At 43.5% G+C, this 20,863-nt stretch overlaps 1 protein-coding gene across 3 annotated transcripts in view; it reads right to left on the bottom strand.

Moving 5' to 3' along the window:
* The window catches only part of MIER1 (MIER1 transcriptional regulator), a 1,388,802-nt gene that overhangs the window by 1,165,748 nt on the left and 202,191 nt on the right, over positions 1–20,863 (bottom strand). For all 3 annotated transcript variants that reach the window (XM_044085588.1, XM_044085589.1, XM_044085590.1), the window contains exon 5: positions 2,927–2,999. In XM_044085588.1, the coding sequence (XP_043941523.1) occupies positions 2,927–2,999 (73 nt within the window). The remainder of the gene's footprint in view (positions 1–2,926; positions 3,000–20,863) is intronic.

Below are 20,863 nucleotides of genomic sequence, written 5' to 3'. Positions count from 1 at the left end.
TAACGAATCAACAGCGAAGCGTAAATATTTTCTGTAGTTGGACTTTATAGGGATATGGAGGTAGGCATCTTTTATGTCCAAGGTGGCTAGAAATCCTAAGTTATCACTAAAGGAAAAAAGGTCTGAAGGGTAAGCATAAAAATGGTGAGCACCTGTAAGAAAAGATTAAGGTAGGAGAGATCCAGGATAGGTCTCCAAGGTCCATCCTTCCTGGGAACTAGGAAGAGTCTGGAATAGAACCCCTTTCCTTTTTCTGCCAGAGGAACTGGTCGTATGGTTCCTTGTGAAAGGAGGCTGGCTGTGATTGGTTGGAAAAAGGGAAGTTGATATTTGGGTGGCTGGGGAATCCCCTAGGATAAGGGGAAATTATACAGGTCATAAAATAACCCTTTTCTATGATGGAAAAGACCCATCTGTCTGAGATAATGTTTTGCCAAACGTGTAGACAGTGAGACAGCCTTAGAGACAGAGGAAAAAAGTCGGGGGGGTGGCAGTGAAGACAGGCAGTCAGAAGCTACCTACCTTGTCCTGAAAGGGTGGTTTCTGGGCAGGGGGGTTGAGAAGGCTTAGAATGGGTCTGCTGTTTCCTAGTGCCCTTTCTTGTCTTGGCATGGGGGGCTGGGACAGAGTGTCTCCTCATGAACTGAGTCTTTGAGGGATAGTTCCTGTGAAATTTGGGAATAGGAGAGACAAACAGGTGTTTTAAATCCTGCAGTTCCATCTCTTTTTGCTGAAGGGCCTTAAATAACTCAGCCACTTTAGATCCAAAAAGGGCACAGTTATCCAGGGGTGCATCCAGTAATTTGGCCCTAATATCATCAGGTAAGGGTTGTAGCCTTAACCATGAATATCTTCTGAGGACTGAAGCTGAGGCTGCAGACCTGGCAGAAGCTTCTTCAGCATCATAGCTGTATCTAATTGAATGTCTAGCAACTTGAGAAGACAGGGAAATTAGACTGGAGATTTGAACCTTGGAAGATGAGTCAGGAAGGCCAGCTAAAAGCTTGGTAGCCTGGGTCAAAAGAGACAAGGCATATTTGGACATATACATCTGGTAATTCACTGCCCTAAAGGCCAGGGTAGCCAGAAGTATATATCTTTTTACCAAGCCGCTCCATGGTCTTTGTCTGTGGGAAGGACAGATGTGGAGGGAAGTAGCTTAGATGGCTTGTCTGCTGAAACTGAGACAGTGGCAGGGTCAGCAACACGGCATTTTATCAAAAAGTTTGCCCCTTCAGGGACTTTGTAAAACCTGTCAGGCCTTCTAGGTGCAGGTGGTTGTGAATCAGGATTAAGAGAGGCAGCATTAAAAGCATCCAAAGAAAGCTGGTAACACTGGAGGAATTGCAGAAGGAGCACGGCTTTCCATCTGCAGAAGCTCACAATATCTTTTTTGGACCTCTGACATTTCAGAAGAGTCCCACTGAAAATGTTCTCTCATTTTAGAAATTGTCTCCCCAAAGGTGAGGTCCTCTCCTGGGGAAATCAGCCTCAGCAGATTTTTCCTCTGGAGAAGTATTCCCAAGAGGAGAAGGCATCTAAGACAGGAGTCTGAAGAGTGCTCAGATTCAGGTTGGATAATTTCCTCAGTCTGAGGCCTGGGACTAATAGGAGGATGACCAGCCTGTGGGGAAACAGGCATGGCAGGTCTAAGGGCTATAAAGGCATTAAAAAGACTCTGAGAAAAAGCCTGCCAATAAGGTTGGCTTTCAGCAGGAGGGAAGAGATGATTAGTTTTGTGTTTCTTTTTAAGTGAAGGCCTACAAGGCTTAGGTCCTAGGAAAGGCCTACTCTCGGAGAGAGACGTAGATTCTGTTTGCAGGGAAGCAGTGGATGCAGTGTAAGGGCCTGTCTGGGCAGCCGTAAGAACCTGAGGTTCCCCCCTTCATCATTGGCAGGCGATGCCTGCAAGTCCTCTCTGGATGTGCCTTCTGCCCTAGGTTCTGCAGCCTCCCGAGGAGTACCTGCTGTACCTCTAATGGCAGACTCCGAATGTTCCTCCAGGCGAAATTTGGCCACAGGAGGGAAGTCTGGTGGAGGAGGAGCAGCAGCAAGTTCAGGCCTGGAAACCTTGGACTTCTTTTTAGGGGATTCTATGGACTATCCAGATGACCCTTCCATTCCTAACGCTAAGCATTTAAGATGCTGATTCTCTACGTAAATGTTCAAAGCATGCAGACGACTATTGAGTGTCTTAGGGATGAAGGCCTGACAGATCACGCAAGTAAGATGGTCGTGGGTAGGCCCTAGACAGAAAAGGCAGAGTTCATGGGCATCCTTATAGGGGACCTGATGACCGCACCTGCACTTTCCATTCCTGGATGACATGTAAGACATGCAGTGACAAAAAGGAATCAGAAACAGCCCCAATGGGGCACTTATCTCAGAAACTTGAACATATGACGGTGAAGACGGCACAAAGTGCTGACGTTCAACTGGTGGCAGAGAAGTTCTGAGGAAAGGTACAGGCAGACGTCACTCATGGCCCATGCTCTCCAGGCCAATGTCAGACATCCCACACTCCTAGCAGTGAATACAAGCTTTTGTATACTGACTGGACGTTCCGGTAGCAAGCAGAGATTAACCCAAGAGTTTGGAATACTGCAACAAGAGAACAGAAAGACATCTTGGCAATCACTAATCACAACAAATCCAAAAAGTAGCAAAAATGAAAAAAAAATTCAGTCCGACTCGCAGTTTGCTACTACACCAAGGCACTGCTTTAACATGTTTCAATAAAAGAAAAATTTGTTAAGGTAAAAAAATGCATATGAAGAAAAATAATGTACATATAAACTTATCAATTGGTTAATTCCAGAAAACAAGTCCCAGAAATCTAAAAGGTGAACAAAAGCTGCAACTGTTAAGTACGAATTCATGAACAAACATCACACAATCTATCTACAGCACTTGAAGCGAAGCTCACCTTTTTCATTCTCTTTGTATATACAGGTATCAAATGGGATTTCAGCTTGGAACATTGAACCCACCATAATTTCCTGTACAAAAAAAAAAAAAAAAATTAAAGCAGGAAAACGATTACCAAGATTAAGCATCTAAATGGCATCTGTAAAAGAGCCAAACCTAATGAACAATGACTTGTGATACATCTGGATGGTGAATCCTTTGAGTACGTTTCCACACAACAATGAAAGTCTTGACAGTTTATGATCTGCACTAATGGCTTGAATATTGTTAAATGAAGACAGATAAGATGCCTTCTCTTTTGAAATATGGCAGTTAAGAACTACTTCAAAGAAAACTGCATGAAATCTAAGAAAGTGAGGAACAAAAAAATTTCCTAAGTGTGAATCTCCATATCACAATGATCTATAAACTTGCTCTTTTTCTACTTCCACAGGCACCTATAAATGTCAGGTGTTTTTCTGGTTTATGAATAAACTTGGTTAGTCTTAACATAAACATTCAAGATCTTTGTCTAGGTCAGTTTTTTTTTTTTTTTTTTTTTTTTTTACATCAACACTTATTCCTATTATGGAAACTTGGTTAAAGTCACTATGCTATACCTAAGCTAATCTGGCTTTAGATATTCCTCCCTTATTTTTTGCCTTTTCACAATTTACCTCTTAGAAACCCGTACTATTTTTGTTTTGCTGCGAACATCTAAACTTGTCCCTCTACAGCTGTCTTATGAAAATGTTTGTTTTCCAGACAACAAGGTACATCTGGATAAGCAACTGTCATTCATGCAAAAGGTATCACAATTTTTTGTATATGCCCTACTGCCCTCAGACATTGTGTGGCATGTAACAGGCACACACAGTATATTGTCCATTCCTGCACATGTGACACAACCAAAGCCATGCTCACTTTCAACCTTTGGATATTGTATATCATTGCTCTATAATACATTATCTTTCAATCTCTTCACTTTGTCCAACTGTCTTTACAGATTCATACTGATAAATGAAGTTGTACCACTAAAACAAAAAGTTTCCCGAATGTTACCATGGATTGCTTTGTTTTTTTCTTTCAGCGGTGTCAGCTCCTAGCAGTGGACTGGCAGCTGTTCAGTACTGGAGTTTTCCATTTCAGCCATATCTAGAGGACTTTCTGACAGTGGTGCCTTAAAGTCTTTATTATTTATTGTGCATTGTTATTCAGCCATTACATGCCCTCATCAGCTTTACAAAATGAGATCAGCCAGTTAGTCTCCTCTGCTTACTGGTGGCCTCCTTATTACTGAACAACCTCACACCACCCTTTTGACTCAAGACAACAGGAGAGGCTTGCTAACTCTGGCTTAGTGGGTTTCAACAATCATGTTTTTGGGTTGAGAAAGGGAGGGCTGCCCTACAGTCAATATTAACGATGGGTAGAAAAGGGCAGACTTTAATTGGAAACAATGGTTATGCATTTACCATAATGTTAGATTCGTGCTGTCACATTTTTGTCTGGTTCAGTGTTTGGGTTGTGGGATCTGACCTCATTGCCTTCTAACAGAGCTTTGTATTTGCGAGCTCTGACACCTTGCTTACCCAAAATTTCCTCCTGTCTAATTTACCTCAAATCAAGTTTGCTGGCTTTTCATGTGGATCACATTTTATGGAATACAATAATAATTTAAGTGTGTTCCATGCATAGGGAAGGTGATGTGGAATACACAAACAGGGTCTCAGCCGAGGTCTGTTTGAGCTCCAGAAGATGCACGTGGCAATTTTGGAAGTGTGAAGGAGGGAGGGATGCTGAACCAGATGAAAATGGAAACACCATGGATCCAGAAGATACTATATGGACTACTGGAGAAGACAGCCTGATCTTTCTGGCTATAATTAAAACTGGAGAAACTGTGGTCAATTTCATGGTCTGAGGATCTGGTACAGGCAGTCTGGATAGATGACTCAGAACATCTAGAATGGGATCCAGCACCCAAGGTGGGTGCAGCAAGAGAGGTTAATGGAAAGGGAACCAAGCCTGCTGGGGCCAAGATGGGGTACAATGAGGATCACCTTAGTCTTGCACCTCATTGCTTTCTGTATGAATTTTGTTAGAAGAGGAACTGGTGGGAAAGCATAGAGGGCACTTAGGGGCCCAAATGTGGACTAGACCATCTCTCGGCACCTGTTCTTGTGGAGGGATGAGGGCAAAATAACTGTTGCACTTGCTGAGGTAGGAGGCAGAGAGGTCAGTGCAAGGGTGACGCCAGCGCTGAATATCTCTGTTGCCACTGTCTGAGACCACTCATGAGGTTGTCCGCTAGTATATTCGACATCCCAAGAATGTGCGTTGCTACTAGAAAGCGCTGGGAAGACATCACCCATTGCAAGACTCTCATGGCCTCCCTGCAATGAGGATATAAATGTGTTCTACCTTGTTTATTGATGCACCAAACTGCCAACTTACCCGTCGGTATGAATATGCCTGCAACCCTAGGAGAATTGCCCTCATCTACAAAACACTGATGTGAAGTTTGGCTTCCACAGGTGATCAAGTCCCTTGACCTGCATTTCCTTCAAAATGCCCCTCCACCCTAGAAGGGAAATGTAATACAGTTGTGTACCTACCATAAATGTAGATGTTCGAGTGTATTCACTGTTGCAGTCATTACACTTGGGTTATCCTGCTGGCAGGGTACCCGCAGTCGGCCTGAATTCCAAAGTCCTGGTCTGGCATCGGTTGCTGTCACCTCTTCGCTGATGTCAGTGTGCCAGGGGTATAAAAGATGCAGCTGACGCCATTTTCTTCAGTTTTTCTTGCCCCAGATGTCAGGTGCCCCCAAAAGGGTAGGCTAAAAAAATTCTGATCATAAAAAAGCACGCACATAAACTTCATCTACAAGCAAATACACCACATAAGTTGTATAGAATAGAGAATTACAGATAAGTCCTAGCAATGAAAGGGGGATGGTGGGAGGGTAACCTGGACTGCAACAGTGAATACACACGAACATCTACATTTATGGTAGGTACACAACTGTACTATGTTCATCGTGTTTCACTGTTGCAGTCATTACACTTGGGTTGAATCCCAAAGCTGAGGTTGGGTGGCAGGGCCTAAATAGAATTAGGAGTGGCTATGAGGCCCTGCAGAACTGCAGTGGCAAAGCCTGCTCTGGATTTAGAGTAAAGAGGTAAGTGGTAGTGCTTTGTAAAGGTGTGCACTGAAGTCCAGGTTGCAGCCTCCAAAATATCCTTGGTTGGTACTCCTCTGAGGAAGGCTGCTGAAGTGGTTGCTGCTCTGGTAGAATGTGGCCTAATGCCCTTAGGCACTGATTTGCCATGTTGTGAATAGCAGAAACGAATGCAGTGGCCTATCCATTTTGAAATAGTCTGCTTTGAAATAGCTTTCCCTTGCGATCCTGCAGCATATGCCACTAAGAGTTGCTCAGTCTTTCTGAAAGCTTTAGTCTTGTCCAAGTAAAAGCGTAGCTGTCTGTGTATGTCCAAAGAATGCAGAAGTCTCTCCCCCTTATTCTGCGGGTTTGGATAAAAGGTAGGCAAATGTATGGTTTGGTTAAGGGCCACAATGGACACTATCTTAGGCATAAATGTTGGGTTTGTCCTTAGAGAAACCCTGTCTGGATGGAAAATAATAAAAGGTTCCACAGCCATTAGTGCCTGTAATTCTGAGACTCTTCTTGCTGAAGTTATTTGCTAGGAGAAGAGCTGTTTTCCAAGATAAGTATTTTATGTCAGCTGTATTGGCTGGCTCGAAAGGAGGCAGTGCGAGTTTTTCCAAGACAAAACTGAGGTCCCATGCAGGTACTGGAGCTCTTCTTGGAGGTATTTTGTTTTTGGCCCCTCTGAGATACTGCCTTAGCAGTGGATGAGAGAAAATAGGTGGGTCCGTATTGTAATGAGCTGAAATGGCAGAGGCATGGATCTTAACTGATGAGAAGGATAGGCTTTGTCCAGCATCTCAGTTAGGTATTGTAAAATCTGAGGAATATTTGGAGCATGTGTGTCAATTCCTTGTGCCATGTTCCAAACACAGAATTTCTTCCATTTTTATGCATAAGATTTTCTGGTGCTGGGCCTCCTGGCCTCCAAAATAACATCCATACCTGATTTAGAGAGAGGTGGGTTCTGAATGGTTACATTATCCGCCATGCAGCCAGACTTAGGGTTCTGAGTTGGCTGTGTAGGATCTGATTGTTTTGTTGGGTCAGCAAATGAGGAATTTGAGATAATGTTCAGGCTGGGTCTTGAGACAAGCTCTTTAGGATTGGGTACCAGTGCTGGCGTGGCCAGTCTGGGGCAATCAGGATAATTTTTGGCTTCTCTTGTCTGACCTTTAGGAGTACCTTGGGGAGGAGAGGCAGAGGAGGGAAGGCATATACTGAGAGGGCTTTCCAGCTGAATGAAAGGGCGTCCACTTTCCATGCTTGTTCGTGATAAGTCCGAGTGCAGAATCTTTGTAGATGGCAGTTGTGAGGGGAGGCAAATAGATCTATGTCTGGGCATCCCCATTTCCTTATTATCATGCTGAAGACTTGTGGATCCAGTTTTCATTCGTGGGGATCCATGAGGTTTTTGCTTGGTTCGTCTGCCAGAGTATTTGTTTTTCCTGGCAGGAATTGTGCTTGCAGGTGAACTTGAAAAGCCAATGCTGTGTCCCATAAGGTCATTGCTTGTCTGCAGAGGGGGTAAGAATGTGTACCTCCCTGCTTGTTTATGTACCACATGACCGTAGTGTTGTCTGTCTTTATCAGTAACTGTCCTGGATGAAGCAGGTCCTTGAAAGCTGTCAGGGCATTTTGAACAGCTAGCATCTCTTTTTGATTGATGTGAAGATGCATCTGGTTTGCAGGCCATGTGCCTTGAATACATTTTCCTGCCATATGAGCCCCCCAGGCATAATCTGATGCATCTGTTGTCAGTGTCTGTCTGGCTGTGGGTAAACTGAATGGCAAACCCTTGTTGAGGTGACAGGCTTCTGCCCACCATCGAAACTCCTGTTGTAGACAGGGAATGAGTGCAATTACTGTCTCCAGGCTGTGGCAATGCTGAGTCCAAACACTTTTCAGATACCATTGTAGTTTCCTCATATGCAGTCTGGCATAAGGAATTAGTAGAATGCAGGATGCCATGAAACCCAAGGCCTGCAGGATTGTCCTTGCAGATAAGTGGGTTTTTGTTGCCAATTTCTTGAAGTAAGTAGTCTGTTGTTTTTGCTTGTCTGTCGTGAAATAAGCCATCTGGGCAGTTGTATTTAAGCTTGCACCCAGGAATATTATCTCTTGAAAGGGCACTAGTTTTGATTTCTTTTCGTTTACTGTGTACCCTAGGCCAATTAGTAATCTTTTTACAAACGCCAGATACTTTAGAAGAGTGTCTTTGTTCTCTGCTTGAATTAGGCAGTCGTCCAAGTAGGGATATATTTGAATTCCTTTTTGTCTGCAAAACACGATTACTGCTGCCAGGCATTTTGTGAAGACCCTGGGCGCAGTAGATAAGGGCAGTGCAGAGAATTGGTAATGCATTGAGCCAGCTATGAATCTGAGGTATCTTCTGCAAGACTGTCTGACTGGGACATGCAGGTATGCCTCTTTTAGGTCCAAAGTTATGAGCCAAGCCCTCTTGCCCAGCATGGGGAGTAGCTGCTGTAGAGTCAACATCTTGAATTTTGGAACTTCCAGAAACGTATTTAGTATAGACAGGTCCAGAATTGGTCTCCAGGTTTTGTCCTTCTTGGGTACTAGGAAAAGTCTGGAGTAAAATCCTTGCCCCTGCTCTTGTTGTGGTACTTGCTGAATGGCCCTCATGTCTATGAGGGCTGTAATTTGCTTTTCTGCCTCTCCCCATTGATTGTGTGGCAGGTCTGGCATGCCCTTTGACCTTGGTAGAGTGTAAAAATGGAACCTGTAGCCTTGGGACACTATGTTCAGGACTCATTTGTCTTGGGTAACCATTTTCCAATTTGATGAAAAAAGTGCTGGTTTTCCCCCTAAGGGAGCTGTCAAAAGAAAACTGCTTGGAATTGGTAGAGGAAAGTCATTGGGACTGTTTCCTGTAAGGTTGTGATTTGTCTTCTCCGCTTTTGGAGGTAGGAGCACCCCATTATTTAGGCCTGTATGAGCCTTGGGGCTGAGATCTGCCTCTGGGACGCCTGTATCTGCCTGTTTGTGGTCTGTCTGAGAATGGAAAGGACCAATTTTTAGAAGGCCAGTTCCTGCTAAACCTGGGTGGCTGTACCTGTAAGAAATCCTTGACTGTCTGCATGGAGTTTGCTTTATCCTTCATTTTTTTCAACACATCTTCTGCTTTAGTATCAAACAAAGTATCATGCTGTAATGGAGCATCTAATAATTTTGCTTTAACATGATCAGGCAGATTCTGTTCCTTTAATCAAGCATGCCTTCTAATAACAGAACCTGTAACAGCGGCCCTGCAAGAGGCCTCCAGTGAATCATAACCACATTGCAAAGTATGCTTTCCCGGTTGTTCAGTTGCATGCAATAAATCCTGCAATTCCTTGTTCTCTGAACATTCAGTATTTGTCAACATTTTCTGCTTAAGTAGTGACATTAAATATTGCTGATATTTAAGCATATGAAACTGACAATTTAAAGCCCTTACAGCCCGGCTGGCAGAGGTGTAAACGTTTCCCCCCATCTGTCTAGAGCACTAGAGTCCCTATAAGATAGGACAGGGTTTTTGCAGTGGAAGCTTTAACCCCCTTGGGACCTTGAGATATAGTTTCAGGGTTAGCAGCGGGGCTTTTATATAGGAATTTATGAGAATCTGGGACCCTGTAGTATCTGTCTGGCTTAGCAGGTGCAGGGGGTAGAGAGTCAGGGGACAGACCGGACTCTGAAAATACATCATCTACAATGTCTAGAAGAGGTGGAATAGCAAGGGGTCTGTGCTGAGGAAGAAGCAGAAAGTCTCTGAGCCTTTTCTTAGATTCAGAATAATCTTGGCTCTCCCAGTGGAAATGCTCCCTCATAGTATGCAGTGTTTCTACAAAAGAATAATCTTCAGGAGGAGAGGCTGAAGGAATGGATTCTTCAGCATCGGAATCTTCATAGGGAAGCATGGAGTAATCCTGTTCAGAAGAGGAATCAGAGGAAATAGATACCTGATCAGAAGAATCATACTCTGTCTCTTGCCTAGGCCTCTTATCAGGAGAATCATACTCTGTCTCTTGCCTAGGCCTCTTATCAGGAGGGGGATGGGAGCCCCTGATCAAAGTAATTAGGTCTTCGACCATTTTGAGCATCTGTTTTTTAGGCATGGAAGTCTGAGTAGAAGAATGCTGTACTTGTTTCTTTGTCTTTAGAGCTGCTTTAGTCTTTGTCTTTGAAGCTGAAGATGGCTTAATATATAGTTGTGTAGGTCTGAAGACACCCTCAGAAGCCGATGCCTGCTCAGCGGCTCCGGACCCATCTGAGGGAGTGATTTCCGAGTGTCCAATACCTTGAGTATCCAGAGGTCCAGTCGGCTCCACGTGGGGGTCGGTAGCGGCCTGTGGCTCTGAGGTACCAGGCGCCAGGGGCTGCGAAAGCGCCTCACTGAGAACCGGCGACTGGCCTTGTAGAGGCTTCGTCGTCGGTTTTGGACCTCGGATGCCTATCGTTGTCCTTGTGTTTTTTGTAAACTCTGGTTATCAGCTGTTCCGACGGCATTATATAATTAAATCTTCGGCCAAAGTAATGAAATGCAAAATCAAACCGACGCTTGATAGTGCATTAGTTAAATCTAGCACAAAAACGACAACTAGCAACGTTGTGATCAGGGCCTAGGCAAGGAATACAGTTAAGAGTGAAAATCCTTATGAGGTATTTGCTTCCCACAAGAAATACAATTGTTAACTTTTTCTGACATCGGTCTGGAGCAAGAAAAAAGTTTCCCCAACGGGGTACTTAGCTTTAATGAAGACTTCGGTTCTGAAATTCGGATTTGAAAATCTCAGGAGTAGGCCGACCGGCACTTGCGAACTGCTTTTGCTTCGGGCACCGTGCGGCAAGAAAGACTGAAGAAAATGGCGTCGGCTGCATCTTTTATACCCCTGGCGCACTGACGACAGTGAAGAGGCGACAGCAACCAATACCAGACCTAGACTTTGGAATTCTGGCCGAATGAGGGTAGCCTGCCAGCAGGATAACCCCAAGAGTAATGACTGCAACAGTGAAAAACGATGAACATCTGCTTGAACAGTGGATGCAAGAAGAGGGGAGGGTCTGTGTTATAATGAGCTGAAATGGCTGAGGCATGAATTTTGATGGAGGAAAAAGACAGGCCCTTGTGAAGCATCTCAGTTGAGTATTGTAAAATCTGAGGTAAATTGGGCACTGCTGTGCTCATCCCTTGAGATTGGTTCCAGGCACAGAATCTTTTCCATTTTTCAGCATAAGATTTTCTAGTACTAGGCCTCCTTGCCTCTAAAATGATATCCATCACTGATTTACTGAAGGATGGTAAAGGAGAGATTAGGTAATTAGCCAGGCTGCTAGGTTCAGTGTTTGAAGCTGAGGGTGCAGAATCTGGTTCTCCTGCTGAGACAATAGGGTAGGAGTCAGAGGCAGGTGCCATGGGGTCAACAGTGACACACTGAGCAAGAGGGGGTACCAGTGCTGGCGTGGCTAGTCTGGTGCAATCAAAATCTTCCTTGGTTTGTCTTGTTTGATCTTTAGTAGTACTTTGGAGAGCAGATGCAGAGGAGGAAAGGCATAAAGCTGAAGGACAGAGCATCCACTTTCCAAACTTGTTTGTGGGGAGTCCTTGTGTAAAGTTTTGTCCAATTGATAGAAGGCAAACAGGTCAATATCTGGGGTCCCCCATTTGCTTGTCAACATGTTAAAAATCCTTGGTTCCAGTTTCCACTCGTGTGGGTCCATGAGGTTTCTGCTTAGTTCGCTTGCCTGTGTATTTAGCTTTCCTGGCAAGAACTGAGCTTGTAGATTCACTTGGTAGCTCAGGGCTGTGTTCCACAATGCCATGGCTAGTCTGCAGAGGGGATAAAATTGTGTACCCCCCTGCTTGTTTATGTACCACATAACAGTGGTGTTTGTCTGTCTTTACCATTAATTGTCCTGGAAGAATTTGGCCCTCAAAGGCTGTTAGAGCATTCTGTACAGCTAACATTTCTTTTTTGATTGATATGCAGTTGTATTTGACTTGGGTTCCATTTGCCCGAATGCACTTCCCTGCCAGGTAAGCCCCCCCCCCATGCGTAGTCTGATGCGTCTGTTGTTAGGGTTGGGGCGGCAGGGGGTCGTGTGAATGGTAGTCCCTTGTTTTGGTGGCAGGCCTCTGCTCACCAAAGGAACTCTAGGCGTAGGCAAGGTATGCTTCTAGATCCTGAGAATGTTGACACCATAGGCTTTTTAGATACCATTGTAGTTTCCCATTATACAGAATTGCATATGGAATTAGAAGAACGCTGGAGGCCATGAACCCCAAGGCTTGTAGTATTTGCCTTGCAGAGAGCAGGGTTTTTGTGGCCACTTGTTTGAAGTAGGTTGTCAAATGAATGTTTCTCTGGCGTGAAGAAAGCCAGCTGGGAAGTTGTATTCAAGCTTGCTCCCAGGAATATAATTTGTTGACAGGGTACCAGGTGTGACTTCTTTTCGTTTACGGTGTACCTCAGACAAGTTAGCACCTTTTGTGCAAAGGCCAGATGATTCAAAAGTATATCCTGGCTTTCTGCATGAATTAGACAATCGTCCAGGTATGGGTATATTTGAATATTTCTTTGCCTGCAAAATGCAATGACTGGAGCTAGGCACTTTGTGAATACCCTGGGGGCAGTAGATAAGCCAAAGGGCAGTGCAGAGAACTGATAGTGCGTGTAGCGTGCTTTGAAGCGTAGGTATCTTCTGCAAGATTCCCTGATTGGGATGTGCGGGTATGCTTCCTTTAAATCTAGTGTTGCCAACCAGGCGTCTTTGCCTAGCATAGGGAGCAACTGGTGAAGAGTCAGCATCTTGAATTTTGGAATCACCAAAAAGGTGTTTAGAGTAGACAGGTCCAGGATAGGACGCCATGAATTGTCTTTTCTGGGTACCAGGAAAAGTCTCGAGTAGAAACCTTGTCCCTTTTCCTCTTCTGGTACCAACTGAATAGCCCCTATGCTTAAGAGAGAAAGTACTTGCTTTTGTGCCTCTGCCCACTGATTTCGGGGAAGATCTGGCCACCCGCTTGGTGTTGGTAACGTGTGGAAGTGAAATCTGTATCCTTGGGACACTATATTTAAAACCCATTTGTCCTGGGTAATAAGTTCCCAGTTCTTTGCATGAAGAGCAATCTTTCCTCCAAAAGGGGCAGTCAGTTGAGAAGTGCTTGGAAGTTTTAAAAAGAAGTAACTGAGACAGTTTACCATAGGGGGGAGTTTTATTAATCCCAGATTTGGAAGTGGAGGCCCTCCACTGCTTAGTCCTGTGCGCACCCTGGGACTTAAGCCTGGGAGCTTTGCTGGATCTGTGTTTGGACTGAGAAGGTCTGGTGAGGCAGGAAAGGACCAATTTTTGGGAGGCCAATGTCTACTAAACCTTAGAGGTTGTGCTTGTAAAAAATCTTTAACAGTTTGCATAGATTTAGGTTTTTCCTCCATCTTTTTAAGAACGTCTTCTGCTTGTTGACAAACAGGCGGTCCTGGTTTACGGGAGCATCCAGTAATTTCACTTTAACATGATCTGGTAATGATTGCTCCTTAAGACAAGCATGCCTTATAAGTACAGGCCCAGTTACAGCAGCCCTGCAAGATGCCTCTAGTGAATCAAAACCACATTGCAAAGTATGTTTTCCAACTTGTTCAGCTTTATAGCACAATCAGGAATCAACATTATTTTCTGTTTAAGCAATCCAATAATATGCTGCTGACACTTTCACATATGGCAGTTTAAGGCCCTAATGGCCAAAGTTGCAGAAGTGTATACATTCTTACCCCATCTATCCAGTGCCCTGGAGTCTCTATCAGAGGGGGTAGGATTTTTGGCAGTAGTAGCTTTAATGCCCTTGGATCCCTGTGAAATAGTCTCAGGATCCACAGTAGGATTTTTAAAAAGGAACTTGTGAGAGTCAGACACCCTGTAATATCTATCAGGTTTTCTGGGAGCAGGAAGTAAAGAGTCAGGGGCCAAGCTAGATTCCGAAAAGGCATCATCAACAATGCCCAGTACAGGGGGATAGCTAAAGGCCTGTGTTGGGGCAGAAGTAAGAAATCTCTAAGCCTCTTTTTAGAATCAGAATAATCCTGGCTTTCCCAGTGAAAATGTTCGCTAAGAGTATGTAAGTTTTCACCAAAGAAAAATCCTCTGGGGGAGAAGCAGAGGGAATAGAGTCCTCTGAATCAGAATCCTCATAGGTGGATAAAGGTAAATCCTGGTCATCAGAGGAGACAGAAATCTCAGAATCCTGGTCAGAAGTATCATAAGCAAATTCAGTCCTAGGTCTCTTAGAGGGGGAAGGTCGGCTTCCCCTGATTAAAGTAATAAGATTTTCAGCCATTCTTATCATTTGTTTTTTAGGCATAGAGGCTTGACCATGCGTTCTGGTCATCGGTTTCCTAGGCATGGTTCAAGTTTTAGGCCCTGAAGAAGAAGATGGCATTGGTTTATTATGCAAGTCAGTAGACCTGAATACACCCTCAGAAGCCAGTGCCTGCACAACGGCTCCGGACCCATCCAAGGTAGAGACATCCGCAGGTTCTACAGTTGAAGCATCTTGCGGCATCCTGGACTCCGAATGGGTCTCAGTAGAGGCCTGTGAATCTGAAGTAGCGGGTATCAGAGGCTGCGAAAGCGCCTCACTGAGTACTGGCGAACTGGTGACTGGCTTAGGAGAAGCGTCGTCAGCAGCTGTGGACCTAGGCGGCCTGTCTCTGTCTTTATATTTGCGTTTTTTCGGAATGTCGGTAGTCGGATGGCTTCCCGAAGACATATCAGGATAATTGAACCAAGCACCAAAATATTTAGAAGTGAAAATATACAGACAACAAATAGTTCATGGTTTAAATAAGGCACAAAACCGACAGCGAGGTACATCGTCGTCAAGGCCTAGGCAAGGAATACAGTACGAATGAAAATCTTTATGAGGTATTTGTTTTCTGCAAGAAATACAATTACTGAATTTTACTGACATCGGTTTAGAGCAAGAAAAAGTTTCCCCAACGGGGTACTTAGCTTTAGTTGAAGACTTCGGTTCTGAAACTCGAAAATGAAAATTTCAGGAGTCGGCCGGCACTTGAACTGCTTCTGCTTCGGGCACCTCACAGCAAGAAAGACAGATGTAACGGTGTCGGCTGCATGCTTTATACCTCTGACTACCTGACGTCACAGAAGATGAGACGTCAACCGACGCAGGACCCAAGACTGATAATCAAGCTGACTAAGGGCTACTGCAAGCAGATAACCCAAATGTGATGACTGCAACAGTGAAACATGAAGAACATCGGGAATATTCAATCTTTTGATTTCATCATCATCATCTTGATATAGCCTCTGATGATTATCCTCAACACCCATGAACAGAAAGTTATGGTTTGCCAGGCCAGAGAATGTAAGGTGAAGCTTTCCTTGACTCCATCCTGAGTGCAGCAGCCGAGCAACTGTTCAGAGACACTGTTAAGGGTTCTCAGTGAAAGGATCATGGAAAACCTGGTTCTACCACTCCTGCCTCTTGGGTGACGTCTATTTGAACTGCCTCCACCTCTGCCTTGGGGAGGTCTACCTCCAGGAGTGTTGTGGTGAAAGCCCTGTGATTTTCTGAACCACATTTTCTTACCTCACCTCCGATTCCTGGAATAGGATCTTTGCGGAGTGGAAAAACAGATTCCAAAGGCTGAGAGGGTCTTCCTGTCATGTTACCTCCTGGTAAAAATTTGCTTTACTTTGGGTCCAAGGAGCATAAAACCATCAAAAGGGAACTCAATAAAGGACTCCTTGAAGCTTTCCGCAAAATCGCATAGTCCCATCCAGGCACAGCGATGCATGGCAATGCCTGTATCAGCTGCTCTTAATGTGCCATCTGCTGCATTTGACAATAGTCGCATGGCAAGTAGAATGGAGGGAAGACATTTGGGCGTCCACAGTTTTTTGGATGCCCGATGGGAAGTTACCAGAAAGAGACTCGGATACCTCCTTGACGAAGTCCCTTTGGAAATGAGTTAATGAGTAAGGTAATTCAGCACCTGAAGTGCAAAAGTTGTGTAAGTCTGTTTCCCTAGTATGTCCAACATCCTGGACTCTCTGTTAGGAGGATGGACAAACAAACTTCCTTAAATAGTTCTTATGGCATCTATTGTAGGGCCCTCATTCCAGTGTTTCCTGTCTTTTGGAGATACAAGGATTCTGGCATCTTGGGAATGGGCTATGTAAAGTCAGGACCCTTCCAAGCCCTCTGTGCAATGAGGTTTATCAAGGCAACAGAAGAGTGAACCACCCAGGATGCAGACGAGCCAGACCTAAAGACTTCAAGAAACACAGACTCATCTGAAGTGGACTTCTCCCCCGCTTCATCAATTATTGGTGGGTTCCCAAATGTGAATTCCTCCTGAGAGACCTGGGGGATCCTTCCCCTTCATCCAAAGCCATATCTTCTTCAGTGACGGACTCAGGTGAGGAGTCTATGTGCTTCCATCTGCATGTCTGTTTTTGTAGAACGCATCTCTGGGGCTCCAATGGAGACATGTCAGAATCAGACAGGAAGTTCGGATGTTGAGCTGCCTCGAAATCTATAGGTTCGGTGTGTCCCTGTTGACTCAAATGAGAAGAATGAGGCACAGGATCCACTGGGTGTCGGGACAGATCTGAACTCTGTGTATGGACATGCCTTCTTGGAACAGCCAAGGCCCTTTCCACAGCCTCAAAAGCAGATTCTGCCACTGGAGTCAATGAAATACTCTGTCAGCTGACACGGGGAGCCTCCCAGCTCTAATGGAGATCAGTTCTGAGGTGGACCTCAGACCAAGCTGTCAGATGCTGAAACACCGAGGGGGAGGAATGGCTCTGAAAGCTTTGGTGTCAACTCCACCATCAGCTCTCTGAACCCGATGCTTCGGCTCCTGCACTCCTCTCAACCCAATAGCAAAGGAGACGACAGATTAAAAGAAAAAGTAAAAGCTGAAGTCTCTAGGGCCACTGGAACCAACAGAGGTGTGCTGGAAAGGTTCACAGCTGCCGAAGCCATCTCCAAGAAGGGAGCCATTACTGGAGTGAAGTGTGATAGGGTCGATTAGCCTGTTCCCGGTCCCTCCTCTGAGGGATGGTGCTGGGAGGACACCCAGCTAGATCTGTGCCCTCAAGAATTTTCTCATCATCCAGTCAATGTCCATCTCAGTGAGACTTCTGGTGGAATGTCCAAGCCTTGATGATGAAATTAAAGACACAGGCCTTAAGGGTAGCTTGTGTTGCAGTACTGGTGAATGTAACCGAGGACTTGCTGGTCCTGGGGGAAAAAAGTAGCTCTAGGGGAGGGAGTTCAGATCCAGGTTGCAGTTGGATCCGGCTGCCTTGAAGCCTTAGGTGCTGGACCTGTGAGACTAGTCAGATCAGTTGACCCTTTCCTAGATTTATCTGTTCTTATCTCTTCTAGCATCTTCTCATCAGTCCTTTTCTCTACTGATTTTTCTCAATGTTTTTTTAGTTCTGTCCTTTTCCCTTCTCTTCTCAGAATTAGGAAAAGCAGATGACTGTCTAGCTTCAGAAGACATAGTTGAAGAACCTGTCTGAGAATGGAGCAAGCCATTAAGTATTAGTTTTTCTCTCCTGCCTTGGAGGGCTGTAGACCCAAAGGCAGCACAGATAACACAATTAGCCTGAAGGCGAGAAGTACCCAAACAATAGACACAAAGGAAGTGGGAGCAATGAAGAGAGATTTTGTGTCCACAGGCTGAACACTTTTTAAACCCCGACGGTTTTTCAGACATTAGAAAAAGAATGCACATGAAAACTAGCTATCCCTATACAAATGTAAGACTAGCCTTACTGTGCATATTATATGCATCATCTCTCTCAATATATATATATATATATATATATAGAGAGAGAGAGAGAGAGGGAAAGAGATGTGTATATAAAACAAAAATATCTAAATAAACAGTAGAACAAAGAAAAAACAGCAGTGAACACTCTGTCACTAATACTGTTAATCGTAAATTAGCACTACCATTGCCAAAAAGACTGGATAAAAACAGACAACATCAGATCAAACTGTTTTCATTTTAAGAATGCTAATCTTTTTAAAATATTGTGTGTTAATTCGCTCTAGTTTGATAAATTGCATTGCAAAATGTCATAATGCCTGTTGAGGCCTCCACCAGCTCAGACCAGGGTTTGTCAGCACACAAGTGCTATGTTGCAGTGTGAACTCCATTTTTTAAGTTCAACCATAAAGTGTTAATTGTTCGTCTCTAGACATATTAAAATGTTTTTTCTATACATGCAATCATTTTAGAGATATTTTAATATATTTGATTAAAATACATTTTTTACACTTGTAATTGGGAAATACCTGCCATTGGCTACCTTACAGGAGCCACCCTATATATAATTCTATAAAACAATGAATGGTACTACTTTTCAAAAAAAAAAAAGTAATTTAAAAATTACAAAACTAAAAACTGAAAAAAAAAATGAGCGTTTCCAAAGAACAATAATGCCCTCCAGGGTGGGCATTATAGATGAATACACTCCTTCCTGGGGTGGGTGACAACATCCCTGGATTATCTACTATTTCCCCTATAACCGCAACCATGCTGGGCATTACTGCTGACTTAACATGTTACCCTCCTTTCTCCCCAGTACTTTTTCTTCCTGTCTCATGCCCTTTTGGACGGCTCAGTGGATTTTCTCTTCAACAACCATTACAGTAGTCCATTCCATGAGATCACTCCCATTTCAGGGGCTGCATACTTTTACAGTTTCATGGAACAGTAATTTTTTTTTATAGTCTGCTGAATGTACCCAACTGTTGCCTTGTTCAGGGTGGCACCTTCACATTTCTCTAAAAAGATGCAGAGCACCCATATCATGCCTCCATGTATATTTTTTCTGTAGTGAAAATAGCCCCAACTCCTCTAGACTTCAGTTATGTACTTTCTTCTCTATCCCACCCACTCTTATGGTGGACTTTTCAGGAATACTTAATATCAGCTTGATGTCTCTCTATTTGTATGGTTTCCAGGACTGCACACTGCAATCAAATTGTAGTCTGATCAGCATCCATTAGAATGGAAGCATTATTTTGCTTCAAAAATTAATGACCTGGGCTGATACCCTAGCAATCTGTTTCCTACTTCGACTGCCTTCTCACCTTGCTTTTGACTGTACAGTCCACATGTTATCAAGACAGCCTGATCCTCTTTCCTTCTTGGATTACCATAAGTTTGACTGTTCCTCTGAGGATACTTCAAACTAAGTTTTTTGTAGCTCAAATGCAGTATTTTGCATTTGTCTACACTAAACCTCAGATATCACCTTTTTGATCACTTGCTTAGCCTTTTAAAAATACAAACACCCTATTTAGACACATATCTGAATACTATGGACATCAATTTAAATTCATTGTGATTGTACAAGTGAAGAATAATTTGAGGGGAGGCCCATGGCAATTACTTTTAGAGAAAAGGGAGTGGTATTGGATTTTGCATTTGAAAACGGTAGGGTATCATGGGCTGAATGAAATGGCATCCACTGGGTGCATTTTAAAACTGAAAGCACAATGCAGATACACACACACACACACATACATATTTATAAATATATATATACAGTTATACAATACAGTTTACATACATTTATATACGCAATTCAAAATATTTTCTTTACAGTTTTTAGGATATTATATATGTTGGTGAATTTTATATGTGGTTTTATTATCATTCATGGTTATTTTTTAGTTGCATTTTGTCACGAGATACTGTTGTATGTAATGGTATTTTTTCCCTTCAAATGATGACTGATTGTGTCATGTGACTTAGGCACAGGTATTTATACCATGTTTTTTAATTGGGGAATATCTGATTAAGTCTTGCCATTGTTTGAGATGAATGTGCTTTTATTCAATAAATTTGGGGACTATTTCCTGGCATCCATATTTCCTTTTGTGTTTTGAAAGTGTTTGTGGTTTTGGTCTTTCTTTGAAATTTGTTTTATGGTGATACGGATGGCTTCCAGACGTGGGTCTCCATCACAATCCTTATTTTCTGATACTGAATCCAATTTTAACAGGACAACTGGTGAGCTCACCCTTCTGATACAACAACTCACACAGAGAGTTGAATTTTGGGCTGCAGAGGTGCAGCAGTGTACCTCTGGACCTAGGCTTGGTGCGTTGGTGGAATTATCTACTGAGAATGCAGGAGAAGGAGTGAATTCAACAGTCTCAGGACAAGGGTGTGTGTGTATCATTTGTACTCGTGGTGAATGCAGTTACCGACAACTCCACCTTAAATGACTGGCTACAACAAGGCATTATATTCTCTTCAAACATGCCTTTACGTAACAAACACACTTTAAAAGACAGTCTGGAGGTTTATCATTATAAATTGTTGAAAATTCGCAAATTGCAAGCTGAAAATGCATACCTGATGGAGTGTAAAAGGAGAAATCAGGTACCAAAAGGGTTGAGAAGGTGGAAATTCCTGAATGGACTTATCAGGGACTCACCGTTACACCAGGAACTGCTTGTGTTGTTTAACGATCATGGGTGTGAGTACATGGAGGTACTGGTCAAATATAATGTCAAAATGATTGAGGGGCTCACAAAGGAAATCAAAGAACTTGATACTATCATTACAACAGACTTATTGTTCACACAATACCAAGTTGAATACCGACAGATTTTCAAGAACATTGATAGTCACATTCATAGTATAAAAGCCTGTAAACTTCAGAAACTAGAATGGGACCTTCATAAATATTCAACAAAGAAGGTGTGTCCTCAACCTCCCTTGTCTCAGG

The sequence above is a fragment of the Protopterus annectens genome, chromosome 10.part0 (genome assembly GCF_019279795.1).
Source record: "Protopterus annectens isolate FY-2018-M chromosome 10.part0, PAN1.0, whole genome shotgun sequence".
In the NCBI taxonomy this organism is placed as follows: domain Eukaryota; kingdom Metazoa; phylum Chordata; order Ceratodontiformes; family Protopteridae; genus Protopterus; species Protopterus annectens.
This window is presented reverse-complemented; position numbering and strand designations above follow the sequence as displayed.